Below are 16,687 nucleotides of genomic sequence, written 5' to 3' on the forward strand. Positions count from 1 at the left end.
GACCCAACCTTTCTTTCCACCCCCTGAATTTATTGTATACAATTCCCCCAAAGGAGAAGTATTAGGTCTGGTGATACTGTTCAGTGTTTTCCTGGGTTCTGAATGCTTAAATCTATATTCATATCCCTCTGGAGGAACATGCACTTTCCACTCCTGGTTTTTCATTAGTCTATTAATTCATGCCAGGAGATAAGGGGGAGACCTTAGAGCACCTTCTAGTACCTAAAGGGTCTCCATGAAAGCTGGAGAGGACCTTGGACAAGGGCCTGGAGTGACAGGGCAAAGGGGAATGCATTTTAAGTGACAGACGGTGGGGTTTAAATAGGATATTGGGAAGAAATTATTTAATCAGAGCACGAGGAGGCCCTGACACAGGTTTCCCAGAGGAGCTGTAGCTGCCCCATGCCTGGAAGTATCCATGGCCAGGTTGAAAGAGCTTGGAGCAACCTGGGCTAGTGGAGATGGTCTTGAAGTTCCCTTCCAACCACAAGCATCCCAGGATTTAACCAAAGTGTGGCGATGACCATATGACGCGAGGGGGAAGGTGGCACACGCGCTCCTGACAGCTCTCCCGGCCGGAGGGAGCAGGGAGCGCCGGCAATCCCCCCCGGCCGGCCTGAGGGAGCCGAGGGAGCGCTTCTCCCGCTTGCGGCTCCGGGAGCAGGGGAAGCAGGCAATCCCCCCCGGCCAGAGGGAGCGCTTCTCCCGCCGGAGCAGGGGGAGCAGGGAGCGCAGGCAATCCCCCTCGGCCGGCCTGAGCGTGCTGAGGGAGCGCTTCTCCCGCCTGCGGCTCCGTCTGCGGCTCCGGCCGCCGCTCCGCCCCGCCCCGCCCCGCCCCGCCCCGGCGGCGCCGCCTCCGGGACAGGCAGCCCCGGCAAAGGAAGCATCACCTTCCCGCTCCCCGCACACGGCAGGATTTGCCCGGGGAAGGTGAGCGGGACAAGCAGAGCAGCAGCGGCAGCGCCGGGAGCCCGTGAGGCCGAGCGGTGGCGGCGGGGGGAGCGCGCGGGTCCCCGCTGTGAGGGAGAGAAGGGCGCAGAAAGCGGGGAGAAAGGCGGCTTTTCCCGGGAGCTGCGAGGAGCGGGGGGCAGCGTTCGGGTGGAACGGTGTGCCTGGCCCGGGGCAGGTGCGCTCCGGCCCTGGCCGTGCCCTGAGTCACGGCCGCACCGCAGTGCGCTGTGCGGCGGGGCCGAGGGACGAGCCCGGCGTGGAACGCGGCCAGCGGCACCGGCACTGCCCCGCCATGGTCAGCCGGGACCGCAGGGATGCGGCCCGAGCTCCCCTTCCCCGGTCCTTTCCCCTTCCCCCCATGCTGTCCTTTGCGGTGACAGCTGCGGCAGGTCTTGCTCGCCTGCCTCCTCCCCAGGTGGGACTGCAGAAGAATTCTGTTTCACAGCCGGGCACTGAGCCTTCCGTGCTGTAGCATTTGCGGTTTCTTATCTTTCAGACCAGTGGCATGCATGACTTATATGAGTAATTTAAAAAATTCCGTTTAGGACGTGTTGTCCCCTTTCACTTTGCTAAAGCCATGTTGTGAATTGTTTATATATAGTAATTGCTTTTCCTGATGTCTCAGACTGAAACAATTATACTCATTTTCCTAGACGTAGATGCATTGAATTACTACTGTTTTTCCGGTTCTGATGATTTCTATTCATCTGCCTGACATTTATGCTGGTCACGACTTGGTGTTGCTAAAAGGCAAAGCAGTTTTTGTTTGCTGACATATGGGTGGCTGAGGATTCCTGGAAGATGGAGAGATTCCCAGGGTGGTTCTGTTTGCTGTCCAGAAGGGCTCTTGCTGTAACCACCAGACTGAAGAGCACTCCTGTAGATCCACATCACTGTGGGATGAGCCTCTGGCCTTTGAAAGGCTTCTTGCAAAGTTGTTTACCCCAGAAAATAAACTCATCTTGCACATTATGGTTCTGTTTTTTATAGTTTCCCCTCTACTCAACAGTAAGTGATACGAAGAGGAGAAAAAGGAGAGCATGTTGGTTTTTTTTAGTCATTGGATGTGGATTCTTAAGGTTCTTTTGGATAGGTTTGGGTTTTTTGTTTTGATGAGGTTTGGGGGTTTTTGTCAGTAGAAAAATTAACTAGACTTATGGTTGAGAAGCATTTAAATACTTTTTGCTGTGAACCCATCTTTTCAAGTCCACAGTCACTGGGAGGAAAAAGCTCCATCCTAACATGGATAAGATCTGCCAATGTAAAATTGTAGAGCTGCAGGCAGAATTAAGAGCAGTGACTTTCTCTACAGTTTTATCAGATGTGAAACTAGTTATCTGAATACCTTTAATATTTTGGAACTTTGAATGCCACTTGGGTTTTAAAAACAAACACAAATCATGTCCTCCTAGCACAGGTATTGTCCTTCTCTTCCTGCTGTGTCTGCTTGATGCCTCCTTGGAATATCCTACTCTGCAAAAGCAGAGGTTTTTTAGTAGGAGCTGTGATTGTAGTTCAGAGTCTGTGTGCAGAAATCTGTCTGAGAACTCCTGCTTTGGAGCTGCCTATGTTTAAAAAATTCCTGACCTCCCCATCTCACTGCTGCCTACGGATTGCAGCAGCTCTGGAGACCTGAGCCACTGCTGCAGGCACTTGGTGAGTTATTGCCTGTGTCAGTCCCTCAGTGAGAGGGGCAGATTTTGGGAGGGGAGAGGCAAAAGCTCCTGCAGAGCAGCCAAACCTTTTGCAACACCATGAGAGAGGAGAAAGGAGAGCAGTCTGGCTCCAGGGTTACTGGGGAATTGCTGAAAGAGAAAAAGCATTTGAAACCTTTCCTTTTTGTTAGGTGCATTTGTGGCTGTGAGAAATTGGGAGGCCTGTTGAATGGTGTAATCAGAGAGGAGAGAGGAGACCCATCTGAGCCTGTCAGGACTCAAATATCAGTTCTGAGAATAAAAATCCTCCCTTGGAAAGTGCAGTTATTTTCCTCTCTTGTGTTTTCCTGTCTTTCCTCTCTTGTGTTTCCCTGTTTTTCCTGACCAGTGCTTTCAGTTTTATACTGAAAAAAGTCTTGAAACTTCAGTTCATCACCAGGAACTTTGCCTTTAAATAGCATAAACTTGTAATACCTCTTTATGCCCTCAAATTAGGGAAGAAGCATGATCAAGATGAACTGCATCCTGCTGATCACCTGCATTGTTCTGATTGCTTTTTGTGGCTCTGGTGAGTAGAAGAGAGGGGGACTTTGTGGTTTAATGTTGTGACCAAGGCTGAGAAAATCATGGAGAAAAATGCCAGAGGAAGAAAAAACAGCAAGAAAGGCCTGGATTATTTTATGCCACTGTGGGGAATGACAGTAACCATCAAAGCAGAGCTCAGTTTCTGTCTTGGTTGTCTTGGGTCAGGAGAGGGAATCAGGGACAGGATGTCATACTGCTTAACACAGCAGAAAACTGGTTATTTTACTGCTAGGAAATGGGATTCCTCTTGTGTGAATAGGAAACTAGTGTTTAGTATGAGAGGGAAAGGAGATTGAGTTAAAAAAATGGATAGAATAAAACTCAGCTGCAAGTATCTGTCATCTGGAACCTGGAAAAGGCAGTCTTCAAGAGCAGATAAAAAGAACAAGCATTTAATATCTTGTTCTGCAGGCAGATAATGGTGTTTTTAAAAGTGACACAAATACATGCTTCAAGATGTGCCTTTAAAAATTGTCAGCCTCAACTGACATAAGCTTGTCAATTTTAACTGAAGTCTTGAGTTTAGCAGTTTTAAGCTGAAGTCTTGGGGTTAATAACCAGGCATATATTTTGGGACAATTAGATGATTCTTCTTTTTCTTTTTTTTTTTTTTTTTTTTAATGCTGCTGCTGTTTCAGTAGTTTATTACTCAGTGAAGATAAACCCTTGTTGTCTTAGGTCATACCTTAAGATGTTACCACTGTGACAACAGCCCTACCCTGTGCAGGACCAACAGCACGTGCTTAACATCTGAAGATACTTGCTTGCAGTTGAAATTTGGTATGTACAGTGTCCCACAGACCTAAAATAAACCCACTTGGATCAGCTTTCATTGCCTGGACACCTCTAATCTGGCCCTAGCATGCATTTCTCAGCCTCACTCAAAAGGAGCTTGCTAATACTCTTGAAGGTCATGCTTATATCCAAGCAATAATGCAATGATTTAGATAGGTGAGTTGTAGCTATACAAGCATGTACATCAATAGCTGTATATCCAGATTTTAAAAATAAGCAAGCAAAAACCCACACAAGGGAGCTAGGAAAAAAAAAAGACAGCATTAAATTTAAAATACAATTTGTTACTCTATGACAACAGATAAAAGATGTGTAGCCCATAAAAAAAAGCTGTAGTTGAATGGGTCAGTCATTTATGAATGGACACTATTAAAATAAATTCTCTTTTTCTGAGGGTGAAGTGATTTGTGTCTCAGGAAGGACGTCTTTAACTAGATCAGGTTGCTCAGGGTCTGGCCTTGAATGTTGCCAGGGATGGGACATCCACCATTCCTCTGGACAATCTGTGCCAGTGTTTTACCACCTTTATCTACTCCTCCTGCTCTGTCTTCTGCACATTCTTCACTGAGAGCCTTGTCAAGTGCTGGTCCAGGCTGCTCTGGAGTCCCCATCCCTGGAGGGATTTAAAGATGCCATGTGGATGTGGCACCTGGGGACATGGGTTAGTGAAGGGTTTGGCAGTGCTGGGTTCAAGATTGGACTTGGTGATCTCAGAGGTCTTGTTCAGCCTGAACGATTCTGAGAATGCAGGCTGAACTGGCTGCTGATGCCAGGTATCACTCAGGCTCCACCCTGTATTTCCCACTGGGTGAATTGGATACACACTGCTAAATTCCTAGTGAAAGCAAATTTGGAAACTTTTAAACACTTGAACTTAGAAAAGCAAGTACACAGCTGTACATGCAAAAAAAGCCCAAAACAACTCTAGGGCTGATGCTAGGGCACAAATAGCCAGTGGACTACAGGACACAAGACTTTACCAAAAGTGGCTCTTCTGGGGAGGGTGAGAGGCCAAGCCCAGTGAGCTGTCCCTGAAATTTCATGTCAATGCCATGCCAACACAGACCACAAGGCCTCCATACAATATCTGTGCTTACACCACGGGCCCTGTCACAGATTGAGCTTTGCCTTCTCCTCAGTGTTTTATTCTCTAGCAGTGGCAGTCAAAGCACTGCTTCTGTCTGTACCAAAAACGATGTTACTGTCAATACTCTCTTAATTTGTTTGGTTTTTTGGTTCCATAGGTAAATTGAGAACTTTCTCCTGCTGGAAGTCATCCCAGTGCAGTACGAATGAAATTGCTGATTCTTTCATGTTGGATAATTTTGAATTCTTTTGCTGCCAACACGACCTGTGCAATGAGAGTGCAATTACTGGGGTTAACAAAGCAGCCTTCAGTATTGCTTCTGTAATGGCCATGTTATGGATGCTCATGTAATAATCCTGATTTGTTAGCTGTTCTTTCAAGATGAAATTACATAAAACCATTTAACTCTTTTCTGTATTGCATATTTTCACCTCCTGTCCATAGGCAGAAACATTCCCTTGTAATTTTAAGTTGTTTCCCGAGGTTCTGTCTGTTAAATCACTGTCTCCATTCATGGGAAGGAGATGTGTGTTGTTACCAGTTACTGGGTGTTTTGATCTGTCCCCCTGTTCATAGGGAACAGGTTTGGTGAAGTTATGTTCTCTTGTGGAGGGCCTGGGCACACTCCAGTGGGTGATGTGAAGGAGAAGGAACACTTCCAGCTCTTCTGCTGGAAATAGTCATTTTTTTCCCTGTCCTATAAACTGTCATTATTTTTGGTTGGCATTTCTGTGGGTTTTGATTTGTTTGGCTTTGGATCTTCCTTGTCACAAACCAAGCAGTGGATTTGCCCTCAACACAAGAAGTGTTGGATCATAAGTGCACCTTGCTGCAGTCTTTGTGATGAAAATGGAAATATTCAGTTTCAACTCATGTAAACACTTTGTTCCCATCACTGTACCTTTTTTTTTCCCTACAAGCCAATGATATAACCTTGTCAAGTGCTGTTATTTTGGGAGAAAGCATCTACATTTTTTAAACCAAAACCAAAATACTGCTGTAAGTGAGAAACACTTTTTTTTTAATATATATATATATATATATTTATGTGAGCATGTAGACAACATGCAATAGCTTCTTTTTTGATTTCCCCATACATTGTCTATGCTTAGGATTTTAAACGAGCATGTGCTTTGCACTGAGTATTTATTGGTATACTGAAAATTGATTATAAAATGCTAAGGAGTTGAAATGAAATGGCACAAGTAGGTTACTTCCCCACCTAGTTAGCTTTTGGGTTTTGTTGAAAACAGTGACATGTAAACTTAACCCTTCAAGCTTCCACCTAAGAGTATTAAAATCTTGCAAAACTTTCTTTCCATAAATGCCAATGCACAGTATAGGTGTGTATTTGTACAGCATGAATAAAACCTGCTCCATTTGTAGGTGTGAGAGGTCAAATACTGAAATACTTACATTGCTCTGCTCTGTGGTGGAGACAGACCTTGGGAAATCTCCAGTGCCTGGGGACCCTCTCAGTCAGGTGGGATGCCAGATCCTCTTTTTCTTCTTCTGGAGCTGCTGGTGTATCCCTGCCAGAGTTGTGTCCATTGCCAATGGGATATTGTCATGCTGAGGACCCTCGTTTGTGCTCTTGACACCAGTGACATCAGTGACACCAGCTCACCAGTCACAACAAGGGTGTTGTTCCAAATCCCCGATGTATTCCACAATGTACCTTTTGGTTGAGCTTATTGGAGCTATGAGAGTGTCCTGGGATCTCTCCCATCACTTGAAATGTGGAAGTCATCCTGTCTTTGATTAATAAAAACGTCAAAAAAGCAGAACGTGGAGTGTGTGGTGATTTATTGGTATTTACAGCTGGACAGAACTCCAGTTGTCTCCATGGGAGGTGTACCCATGCTTCCCATCCAGAGACTCAGCAAGTTCCAAGTAGACTTCCCTTTTATGTCCTACTATTATGTCCTACCTGATTAAAAACAGACACAGAAATTTCCGCACATTGACTTTTTCCATTGCTGCAGCACCATTTGTCAAACTCGGGCTCATTTCAGGTGAAAAAGTATTAAAACACTGACTCAATATAAATTGGGGGGAAGTTTGTAGCAGAGAGATATCTTTTGTTGGACAAGGTGAGAGACTCCTTATGCTTCTGTCATCCTGGTGGCAGCATTTCTTCCTCCATTATTTCCTCCAAGTCTCTTTTTTGATGGTGGTACTTTTAAACTTGCTTCTTTGCTGTACGGCTTGTGTATATAAAATATTCTCCTTTTTTGATAAATGCAAAAAGAAGCTCTGTATTTTGTCTAATCTTCAAGCAATCATTTTTACTATTTCTTTTTTGATAGCCTTGAACACTTTGTCTAAATTTTCATACTTTTTTGTTTCTCTTCTAAAAGCAGCCTAAGCAATGAGTCGTTATGTTATAAATGTGCTAGTTTCTTTTTGTAAAAATCAACCAGAACATAGTTTAATTCCTGTAGGGTTTGCATTTCCTGAGTCTGGCTGTGCTGACTGCTGGATCCTCTCCTGCAGTTTGTTGAACAGTGTCTGCTCCTCGAACTTTGGCATTTTTCCCTCTGCTGCTGCTGTGTTGTGCCCAGATTTGCTGGCCAGTCGACAAAGAGGACCATTAAACCCAAGAGAGACAATAAAGCTTTAGTTCAAATATTAAAATATTAAAATTTGTTCGACCCCAAGTCTACCAGGACTCCCAAGTCCTCTGCAAAGCTGTTTTCCCCCTGATTCCCAGCACAGGGTGATTCCCAGCCTTTGGGCTGGGTGTCACAAAGTGGTGCCTGAAACCCAGGGATTCCTAACTTTGGACCTCCCTCAGTGGGAGTATCAGCCAGATATTTTGTGTGGTTCAGCTGTGTCCTCTAAGACCCAGGATAGTGCCAGACAAACTCAGGGTGAGTGGCTGTGCCACTGTGCAGAGGTAACTTGCAGTGCTGGGTAACCTGTCACTGTTGCCAGGGCTGCTTTGGTTTTATTTTGTAGTTTCCTGAGTGGTTTGCTCTGTTCTAAATTTGTGTCATGACTAAAACCATATCTTTTTGAGTGTGCTTTTTTATTCCACTACGCATTATCTATGTACTAATGCTTATCTGATCATCCAAGAATATTCTGCCCGACATCTGCTTCTCAGTTGCTCTCGTAACCAGCAGTCTCTTTTTTGGGGAGGTGGACAAACAAGTTATATAGGAACAAGAAGGAGAAGATAACAAATGAAAGCTTCAGCAACAGCAGGAAGTCATTCTTGTGATCTGTTTTTACCATTAATTCCTCCTCCAAGTCCTCATGGTGTTGACCAGGTGTCCTTTGACTTGAACTTGGGCATGGAGCTTGGAAGCCTCCTGGTACTGGTAGGAATGTGGGGCTGATACACCTGGTTGAGAAGAATCTGGCTTTATCCTATGTGAAATCCTTCTCTAGTTTTACCATCCCTCATCAAAGATGAGGTGAGATGTCTCTGTTATTTCAGTATGCAGGAAATTGTGAAGAGAAGCAGATGCATGGGGAAGAGCAGACAGGCAGAGCAAGCAATTTCCTCCCACTGCTTTTTGGTGTGAGAGGCATGAGGGGCTGACCAGTGAGCAGCTTTATTTTGCAAAAAGGAGCTGCTGGGATAACAGAAGTCCCAGCAGAGAGCTGCACATTAAGTACCTTCCTGTTGCACTAACTGGGGCATCTGGATACTGCGGTAATATAAATATTAAATGCATTTAACAACAGCGGTGTTCCTCCAGCTGGAAGAGAACTTAATGTGTCTGAATCTCTTGGTGTCTCCAAGGGCTTGGATCTCACTGGTAAATACAGCTAGCCCTAAGCTGGCATTACAGGGGAGTTTGGCTATGCCTAAACAGCCAAGAAATTGTTGTCTGTGAGATCCCCATGTTAATTGAGGCAGGAACAAGCACACTGCACTTTCTGACTCCACACAAGATGAATGTTGCAGCACAGTGCTAACACCATTCTGCATTTTAGAGAGGGAGAAGGGAGCAGCTGATTGGCTGTGAGATCCCCAAAAGAAGTGCGTTGTCATCTCCACTCCTGTCTTTCCAAGAATAATTTATACATTGGGATAAAATGAAGACCTGCAGATGATGTTATTTTGATGAGTATGACAGCTTACAGCATAGGGAAAACTGTCCTGGAGCCTAGGAAAGGACAAATTAAAAATAGTTTTGATTCCTTACTCCTAAGTGGAATGCATTTTTAAAAAAGGATTTGGAGCAAAGTTCCCCTCCCGAATAATGAAATCTCTGCATGTGATCCAGTGTTGATTCTATTTAAGGGATAAGCAGTCTTGAATTGATTTAGATGCTTCTGAACACATACCCCAGCACCTTGTGAGCCCAGCACACTAGCACTGTTCAGGAACGACAACTTCACCATTCCTTACATTCCAAGGTTGGTATGATGCTTGGTACAATTCAAACCAGCCCCTTACACCATTTTGGTAGATAGGGATGAGAGTGAAGCACCTGCACTCCTGTTTTCTCCTCTCTCACAGGTATTCAGAGATGCTGCTGTGGGGCAGAAAAGCTATGGATACACTGCAGGATGGGGAAAAAATCAAAAAGGTTACAGGTTGAGAGGATGGATATTATGGTTAGATTCACTATGGAATTTGTTTTGGAGACTGCTGCAAACTACAGAAACCTTATTCTCCAAAGGATTCTGCAAGGAGTGTTCTGTGCCACGTGCAAGCCCGATGTTCAGGAGTTCATTCCATGCTCAGACTCCTATTTTCAGAGATGCTAAAGTCTTCCAGGGAACTTCAGGCATCCATCATCATCAGCTGTCATGTTCCTAAGTGGTCAGGGCTTGGGTGAGAACAAGCACAGTGTCATTGTTTAGCTCGCATCCGAAACGAATGACGATAAGAGTGCTGCACCAGGACAAGATTAAAGTGATTAAAATGACAGCCACATCTTGAAATCAAATGGCTTTCAAAGTCTGATGGGTTTCTTCTTTCCTGCTCCCAGTGCTAATGCTGCAGGATCCCATGAATTGAGGTGTATTCTCTGTTCTGTGGGATGAAGCAATGCTTGTCTGGGGAATGGTGGGGCTGTAACCAAGCACCAGGTATCTCTAGAAAGCTGCAGTTTGCACACAGATTAAAGGACTTTCTAAAAGATTACAAAATGCAACATAAAAATGCTGCTGCTGTCAGATATGAGGCACAGGTTCCTTCTGTACTTGCATGTTTTACCCTGTAGCAAGCTGGAGGTGGTTTTCTACTTAGAGAAAGTGAGATCAATACAACTATTGTTATGGAAATCCCCTTTCCTAATAATACATCAGCCGGTTTTTCTAGTATGAAAGTCTTTTAACTTTACTTATAAATATCCCTCAGTTACATTATGCACGGCAATGTACCGAGGTGGTGGAATTTTACTGGAGGCTTTGGCACTGTTTAGGTGTAAATATAACAAACTAAAGGAGAGTCTAACCTGGAACCACGGCCTTTGCCTTGAGGCTTTAAATTGAAGAGTTTAGGTATTGGGAAGAAATTCTCTCCTGTGAGGGTGGCGAGCAGTTAATAAATACGTAGTGGTGTGTAGGAAGACGTACATCTGGCTCGTAGATCCCTGCTTCCTCACAGAAAAATGGGAAATAAATTCGGGAACCCAGGAACTTAGCAGGCCCCCGGATCGGAGCGCAGCTCGGGAGGCGGGCGGTCCTCCGCGCCGCCAGGGGGCGCTGCGGCGGGAGGGTGAGGGCGGAGCCGCTGCCGGAGGCGCGGCCGAGGCTGCGGGGCCGCAGAGGCGGCGGTGACGGGGCTGCGTCGGGGCTGAGGGCGCTCGGCGGGCTCGGGGGCCGCGGCCGCCCCTCCGCCGCCCCGCAGGTGAGCGCGGACATCGCGGCCAAGGCAAGAGTCCTGCCCTCCGCCGGCAGGCCCGCCCGGGCCTCGGCCGGTGAGAGCCCGCCCCGCGGAGCCCCTCGGGGGGAAGGCGGGGGAGGTGGGGGAGTCCGCATTCCTATTACCAGGCACCGATGGAGCCGGGCAGGAAATGTGGGAAAGGGTGGGAATGACTCATTGGAGTTCTCTACGCCCCACATGCACCTGCTCTGCTGTTTGTCCACTCTTACCAAACAGTGTTTCCCTTGTATTATATATATATATTTATATATGATGCATTTATTATGGGAATTAAGTAACAATTCATATTAATATTTAAATGTGGTCAGTGTGGCTAAGAGATCGTGTTTATGACCAAGTAATAGCCATATGAATGTCTCAGTATATTTTTAAAGGGTGTGTGTGACTTGATTAACACTGCTTCAGTTTGTGCTGTGTATTATAAGTTCATGCAGATTTTAGCCAAGGTTTTGTCCAGGAGCTTTTAGTTCGTATATGGCACTGATCTTTTGAAGACACATCTAGTTTGTGCAGCAGAAGTACCAGAATCTTGGTGGGTAAAGGCAAAAGTGTGCAGGTACTAGGAGAAAATAATTAAATAGGAATGTTTTTCTTTCAGTGGGTGTGTTTCCAACACCAGACTGTATTGGGGAAATGGTTTAAAATAATATTAGGCTTAGCTGGGTTGTTACACAGCTTGTTTTTCTGCTGTAGGCAGAGGGGAGGGAGGGGACTGCCATCACCTTCCTCAGTAGTGAGAGCTGGAAAGAGCTGCTGCCCAGATCTGTCATGTGCTGGGCCCTGTGCTCTCTGACTCAGGGCACTGAGGAGGCTGGAAAGTGCCCAGATGAATCAATAATACATGATTAGGTTTTTTTTAGCTGGATTTGGCTGCAGCTGGTATGGGATGAGGTAGAAAGGCAAAGCTGCCAGTGGGGCTTTTCATTTTGGTAACATCCTGTTGTGATCAGAGCTGAAATCTCAGTTGTACTTTGAGCATTAGGAGAAAGTTATTTTATAAAATTAAGTGGCATCTGTTGTGTCTCATGGAAGTTGCAGAAGGTGAAGAGTTGAGGGATTGCAGCTTTAACTTGCTGATTTTATCCCAGAAAAAAAAAGCAAAACCCATCCTTGGCTGATTTCATGCCTGGTAGGAAAAGTCCGATCAGTTTTGTTTCCCAACTTGATTTGGAAAACTTGTCAGTTTAGTCACTGATGTAAATAAAAAATTCACCAGGAAGTACCAGTTGAGGTACTCGGGTAGGAATGCTGGCAGGTGAGACCAGCAAAATATTCTTCAGAGCTGGAAACGAGCTGAAATATTTACAAATGCACCACCGTGTTCCATCTGGTGAGTCATTCTGGCCTCTTTGTGCCTGGGTAACCCTTTGGTGTGTCTGGAAGTGAGCTTTTCACTGGGAACAGGTTGGATGTTATAGCTCTGCAGTAGTTAGGAGAGGAGGGTTTCACTTACAGGTTCTGCAGTTCCCTTCCCCACGCCTGATTTTCATGTTAGAAAAGATCCTTAGAGGATCCAGTCTGGCCTTGTCGGTGATGTGGGCCATAGGTTGCAGGCTGTGATTCCTGGGTTGAGCTTTGAAGTGATGAACTGCTTTCAGGCTATCAGGCTGCATTCTTTCAAAGATAAGCTGTGTGCTAATGCTTGCTGTAAACTGCTTTCCAAATTCTGGCCTGGTCTGTGGGGTTGTAGTTCTGGAGTCTGTAATATAGAATGGGAAGCACACATGGTTTTCCTCTGAGTGTTGCTAGTTGAGAGTGACAATTACTGAGCAGGTGCGGTGCTGGTTGTACTTTTCAGATAAGCAGCAGTCACAGCAATTCAAGCAGTTTGATGTTATTTAATGGTTTTCACCTTAATGTGTGATTTTTTTTTGAAATCTGTGTTGATCTTTTCCTGCAGTGACAGGCAGTGTTTAAGGTCAGGTTAAATATTAGCAAACTATATGTGGTTTGTATCTTCTATTTATATGTTGGAGAGGCAGCTGTGCTGAATAATACTCATGGCATTTACTCTTTAAAGACTTCTCTGGATTATTTTTGGAAGTATTGGCATTTTACCAACTGTCAGTTTTTAGAAAAGGCATGTTATGCATATTTTGTACATAATGAGAAGTGTTATTTCTCAACAACTGGTGGGGTAGTGGAGATCAGAGGTGCTGTCAGAACTGAACAAATCACTCTCAGGCATTTCACAAGATACATAGAAGTATGAATTATTACAGTTGTTTGAGTCCCTGATGCTTACTGTGGTATTATTTATGTTTCTGTAGCCATCGTGGAACTATGTGGAAATGGGGTAGTGGAGATGATTCTCCTTCCAAAACAGCAGTAAGTACTGAATTACTACTGATATCTTTTTAAGACTCTTTGACACAGAGAATCTTTCATTTTTCATACACTAACCATATTTATTTTCTCTTATATAAAGCAACTGTTTGATTAGTTTTACCATGACAGTTTTAGGGCTCTAAAAGTCAGGTTGTGTCCTTGTTTCTTATTTCTTTGATATTTAGTCTCTCATGCCTGCCACAGCTGCTGTGCTTGTCCTCACTCTGCTTATCCTGCCTTAAGGAAACATCTGTAGGAGTTACATAAGCTCCATCCCCAGGGTGTGTTTGGATAGAGTAAGTTCAATATCAATATTTTATGGGTGTTTATTTTATTTAGGAGCGCTGCTGGCTGCCACAACACAGATCCAGTGAATGAGGAAGTTCAGGTGTTCATACCTAGAATGCTTGGATGGTTTTGCTGTATTTCAAGCCAGTATTGCTGAAGCAGTTCATAAGGTTTAGAATTCTGTGTGACTTGGTGAAAACAGCTTGCTATAAGTATCTATAATCCGTGGAAGTTTTTAACATTGCATATGCTGACTGTTGTAATGAAGTGAGACACCAGGTGCAAGCATTTGAGGAGCAGTGCTGTGTGCCCCATTTGGCTTTTTGAAAGCACCCTGAATCTGCCCAGGCTGAATATTCCCCTAATCTCCCCAGGCTCCAGGCCCCAGGGATGTGGGAAGCACGGCAGTGACGGATCTGACGGAGCAGCTGACAAGCACTGAGCAGCTGCTGGCACAGCTAAAGGAGCTTGTCAAGGAGAAGGATGCTGAGCTCCGGAGCAAAGACCTTCAGTTAAAGGTACCATGCATGCATTCATGTCAAAACCATTGTTTAAAATTCCCCTTTAGTCCTTTTTGTCGTGCTCTACAAGTTTCTAGCCTGTTACAGCAGCTCTGGAATGGTCACAAGGAGCTATTCTGGGGTCTAGACATTGCTGCTTGTTCCCAGCATGTGTTCTGTTCTGGGATTGAACAAGAAGGAATTTATATCTAATATCCTGAAGGCTTTTTTTGGGCTTGTTACTCTTTGTAAAAAAGTCATAAGGTTGATATCTTCCTACAAGAGATTGCTTTCTGGCCTTTCTGCCCATCCTTTCTGTGGATGTGAACAGCCAAGTGTTAAAATACTGCATGTTTTAAAACTCACTGTAAATTGAGTTCTCTTTAAACAAAATAAAATAAGCTTTTGTGCTGTCATGAAGGTGTCTGTCTTTTAGTATATTTTTATGAAAAAATAATTCATTCTTCTTGTTAAAAAATTAAGCCTAGAATTTGTATTGCTATGAAAAAATGGGGAAATTTATATCATAAGGTTTTGAATTCTATATGGTAGTAATCACTGTGTGCACGAAGTTTAACTAGAGAAGATTAAATAATGAAAATGAAACATTGTAATGTCTCTTCAGAGAAGATATTTTTTGTTAATCACTTCAGATTTCTCCCTCTCTCTTTTTTTTTAAATGGAAGAATTGAAGCAGGCAGTTGTCCGTGTAGCTAATTTAGTCTGTCATGACTTTGATGTTTGTAGGAGGAAAAGGAATCTGCTGATGCCAAACTTTCCAAGCTGAAGCTGCAGAACAAAGCCAAGGTTGCATCATTAACCTCACAGCTGGAAGAACTTAAGAAGCAGTTACCACTGGCAGGAGGCTTAGAGGCCAAAGCAGAACCAAAAAAGGTAAGGTGTTCTCACACTTGAAAGCAGATGCAATTTCTGGGGTGCTGTAGGCTGTTTTCCGTGCTGGATTCACTGGGGAAATTCAAATTTTGTGCTAAGTCAGGTTAGGATCAGGGTAGACTGAGTGGGTGCTGTCAGTTCATCTGTGTTTCTATGTAATTATTTTGTTTTTCAGTAGAAGTTCAAAAACTTGCATATTCCCTTCAAATTGTCTTAGTAAAAATTTCTCACTCCTTCATCCTGTTAGCAACTCGAAGATTTGATGCATGTGAATCAGGCAGATAAGGGTTGGAGAAGAAATGAAAAAAAACTGTCTTGTTCCTTAGGAAATGTAAAACTGTCCTTATTAGCAAAATGTAAATTAAGTGTTGGAAAGTCAGAAGTGTTTTACTATTAACAAGAGAGTCTCAGATCTGTTTTTAATACACAGTTGTGCAAGTAGACTTATATTTCTACTTGTATGAAGTAGGACTTCATACAGCTTCTAAAATAACTTTAGTGAGGCTTTGGTTTTTCAGGGGGATTTTTATTTTAAAGCTGTGCTGGAAGAGAATGGTAACAATCAGTTTGTTGCAGTCCCCAGTTTTCCTCAAAAATGTGCAGTAACTATTTATTCTTCTGATCTTTTTTAGGCTAGCAAAACATGCTTGGCAATTGCACTTGATTTTTTGCAATGGTAGATAATTTCTATGAAACAGCAATTACAGCTGTGGAAATTCTGATTAAAAACATGCTTAGGAATGGTTGAATTTACATTTTTTCCCCCCAGTGGTCCTGTTTTCCCTCTGATATATGTGGACTGTGCTTGCCAGATTATTTGAGTTTCAATTGCCAGAGGAAGTCAGTCTCCTTGCTGTGCATTCCAGTCCCCTTTTTAGCAGTAATTAGCCTGAATAATTTACATACAAAGACTTTTATGTGCTTCATAAAAATTCTGTGCCAGCTTTTACATTGAATATGGAATATATAAGAGAACTGAAACACAGTCTATGAGTAAAATCTGCTTTTTTCACCAATATTATCAGACTGAGTAGAGGTACAGAATCCAGGAGTTACCTATTCATGGAATGCAAACCTCCCCGTTTTTGCAGGCATCAAAAGATGGAGACCAGGAAAATGCTGCAGCAAATCGAGGGAAGATATTAGTGCTGAGAAGGAGAATTGAAGAGCTGGAATCCCAGATTGCACAAAAAAATGAAGAGTTACAGAAAAAGGTGGTGTTTTAGATGACGTGACTTTTCACCTTTGTGATGTAGGATTGTGTTTGAATATGTTTATTTCCATATATATTTAATTCTGTGCTACTGAACAGCCATTCTGGGAGTTTTGTGTTGAGGAATTATGTTACAGCCTCAGCAAGGGCAGTGGCAATTCTGTCACTGTGCCTTCAGTGAGCAGGGAATCCTGGATGAGTGGAGTAGGATACACACAGATTAACTCTGTGGGTCAACGTTGTATTTCAGTCTTTCATTTTGAACAAAAATAATGGTTTGCTTCAATTTTCCTCAGTGAAAAAATAGGTCATAACAGAAATAAATGTAGGCAAGGGCTGATTTTATGTTGTGGTATTTGTGGATGTAAATTCCCTGGGGATGGTGACAGAAATGGAAATGCTGCAGAGTTAGAGAGAGAAAGGTTTAGTAAATAATGATTACACTTCAAACAGAACCAGTTATACATCTGCTTGTAGTTTTTGGAGTTCTCTAACAGGCCATAAGGAAATTATGCAAACTATTCTTCTGTGCTGGAGATG

At 43.8% G+C, this 16,687-nt stretch overlaps 2 protein-coding genes across 5 annotated transcripts in view; both read left to right on the forward strand.

The window, feature by feature from the left end:
* The first annotated feature begins 832 nt into the window (after window positions 1-832).
* On the forward strand, window positions 833-6,860 carry CD59 (CD59 molecule (CD59 blood group)). Of its 2 annotated transcripts, none has more exons than XM_033063513.1 (4): window positions 833-930; window positions 3,102-3,174; window positions 3,870-3,971; window positions 5,231-6,860. In XM_033063513.1, exons 2-4 carry the CDS (start codon window positions 3,111-3,113, stop codon window positions 5,422-5,424), a joined length of 360 nt encoding a protein of 119 aa, XP_032919404.1. In that variant the 5' UTR covers window positions 833-930; window positions 3,102-3,110; the 3' UTR covers window positions 5,425-6,860. The 2 variants fall into 2 exon arrangements, with proteins under 2 accessions (XP_032919404.1, XP_032919405.1); XM_033063514.1 differs by lacking the exon at window positions 833-930 and adding an exon at window positions 1,106-1,126.
* A 3,984-nt stretch (window positions 6,861-10,844) lies between these two features.
* Window positions 10,845-16,687, forward strand: part of LOC116997202 (golgin subfamily B member 1-like) — a 35,000-nt gene continuing 29,157 nt past the window's right edge. For all 3 annotated transcript variants that reach the window (XM_042779360.1, XM_033061539.2, XM_042779361.1), the window contains exons 1-5: window positions 10,845-10,888; window positions 13,195-13,252; window positions 13,915-14,058; window positions 14,788-14,934; window positions 16,026-16,148. In XM_042779360.1, the coding sequence (XP_042635294.1) occupies window positions 13,208-13,252; window positions 13,915-14,058; window positions 14,788-14,934; window positions 16,026-16,148 (459 nt within the window). In that variant the 5' untranslated portion in view covers window positions 10,845-10,888; window positions 13,195-13,207. The remainder of the gene's footprint in view (window positions 10,889-13,194; window positions 13,253-13,914; window positions 14,059-14,787; window positions 14,935-16,025; window positions 16,149-16,687) is intronic.

This window comes from Catharus ustulatus, chromosome 6, assembly GCF_009819885.2.
Source record: "Catharus ustulatus isolate bCatUst1 chromosome 6, bCatUst1.pri.v2, whole genome shotgun sequence".
In the NCBI taxonomy this organism is placed as follows: Eukaryota; Metazoa; Chordata; class Aves; order Passeriformes; family Turdidae; genus Catharus; species Catharus ustulatus.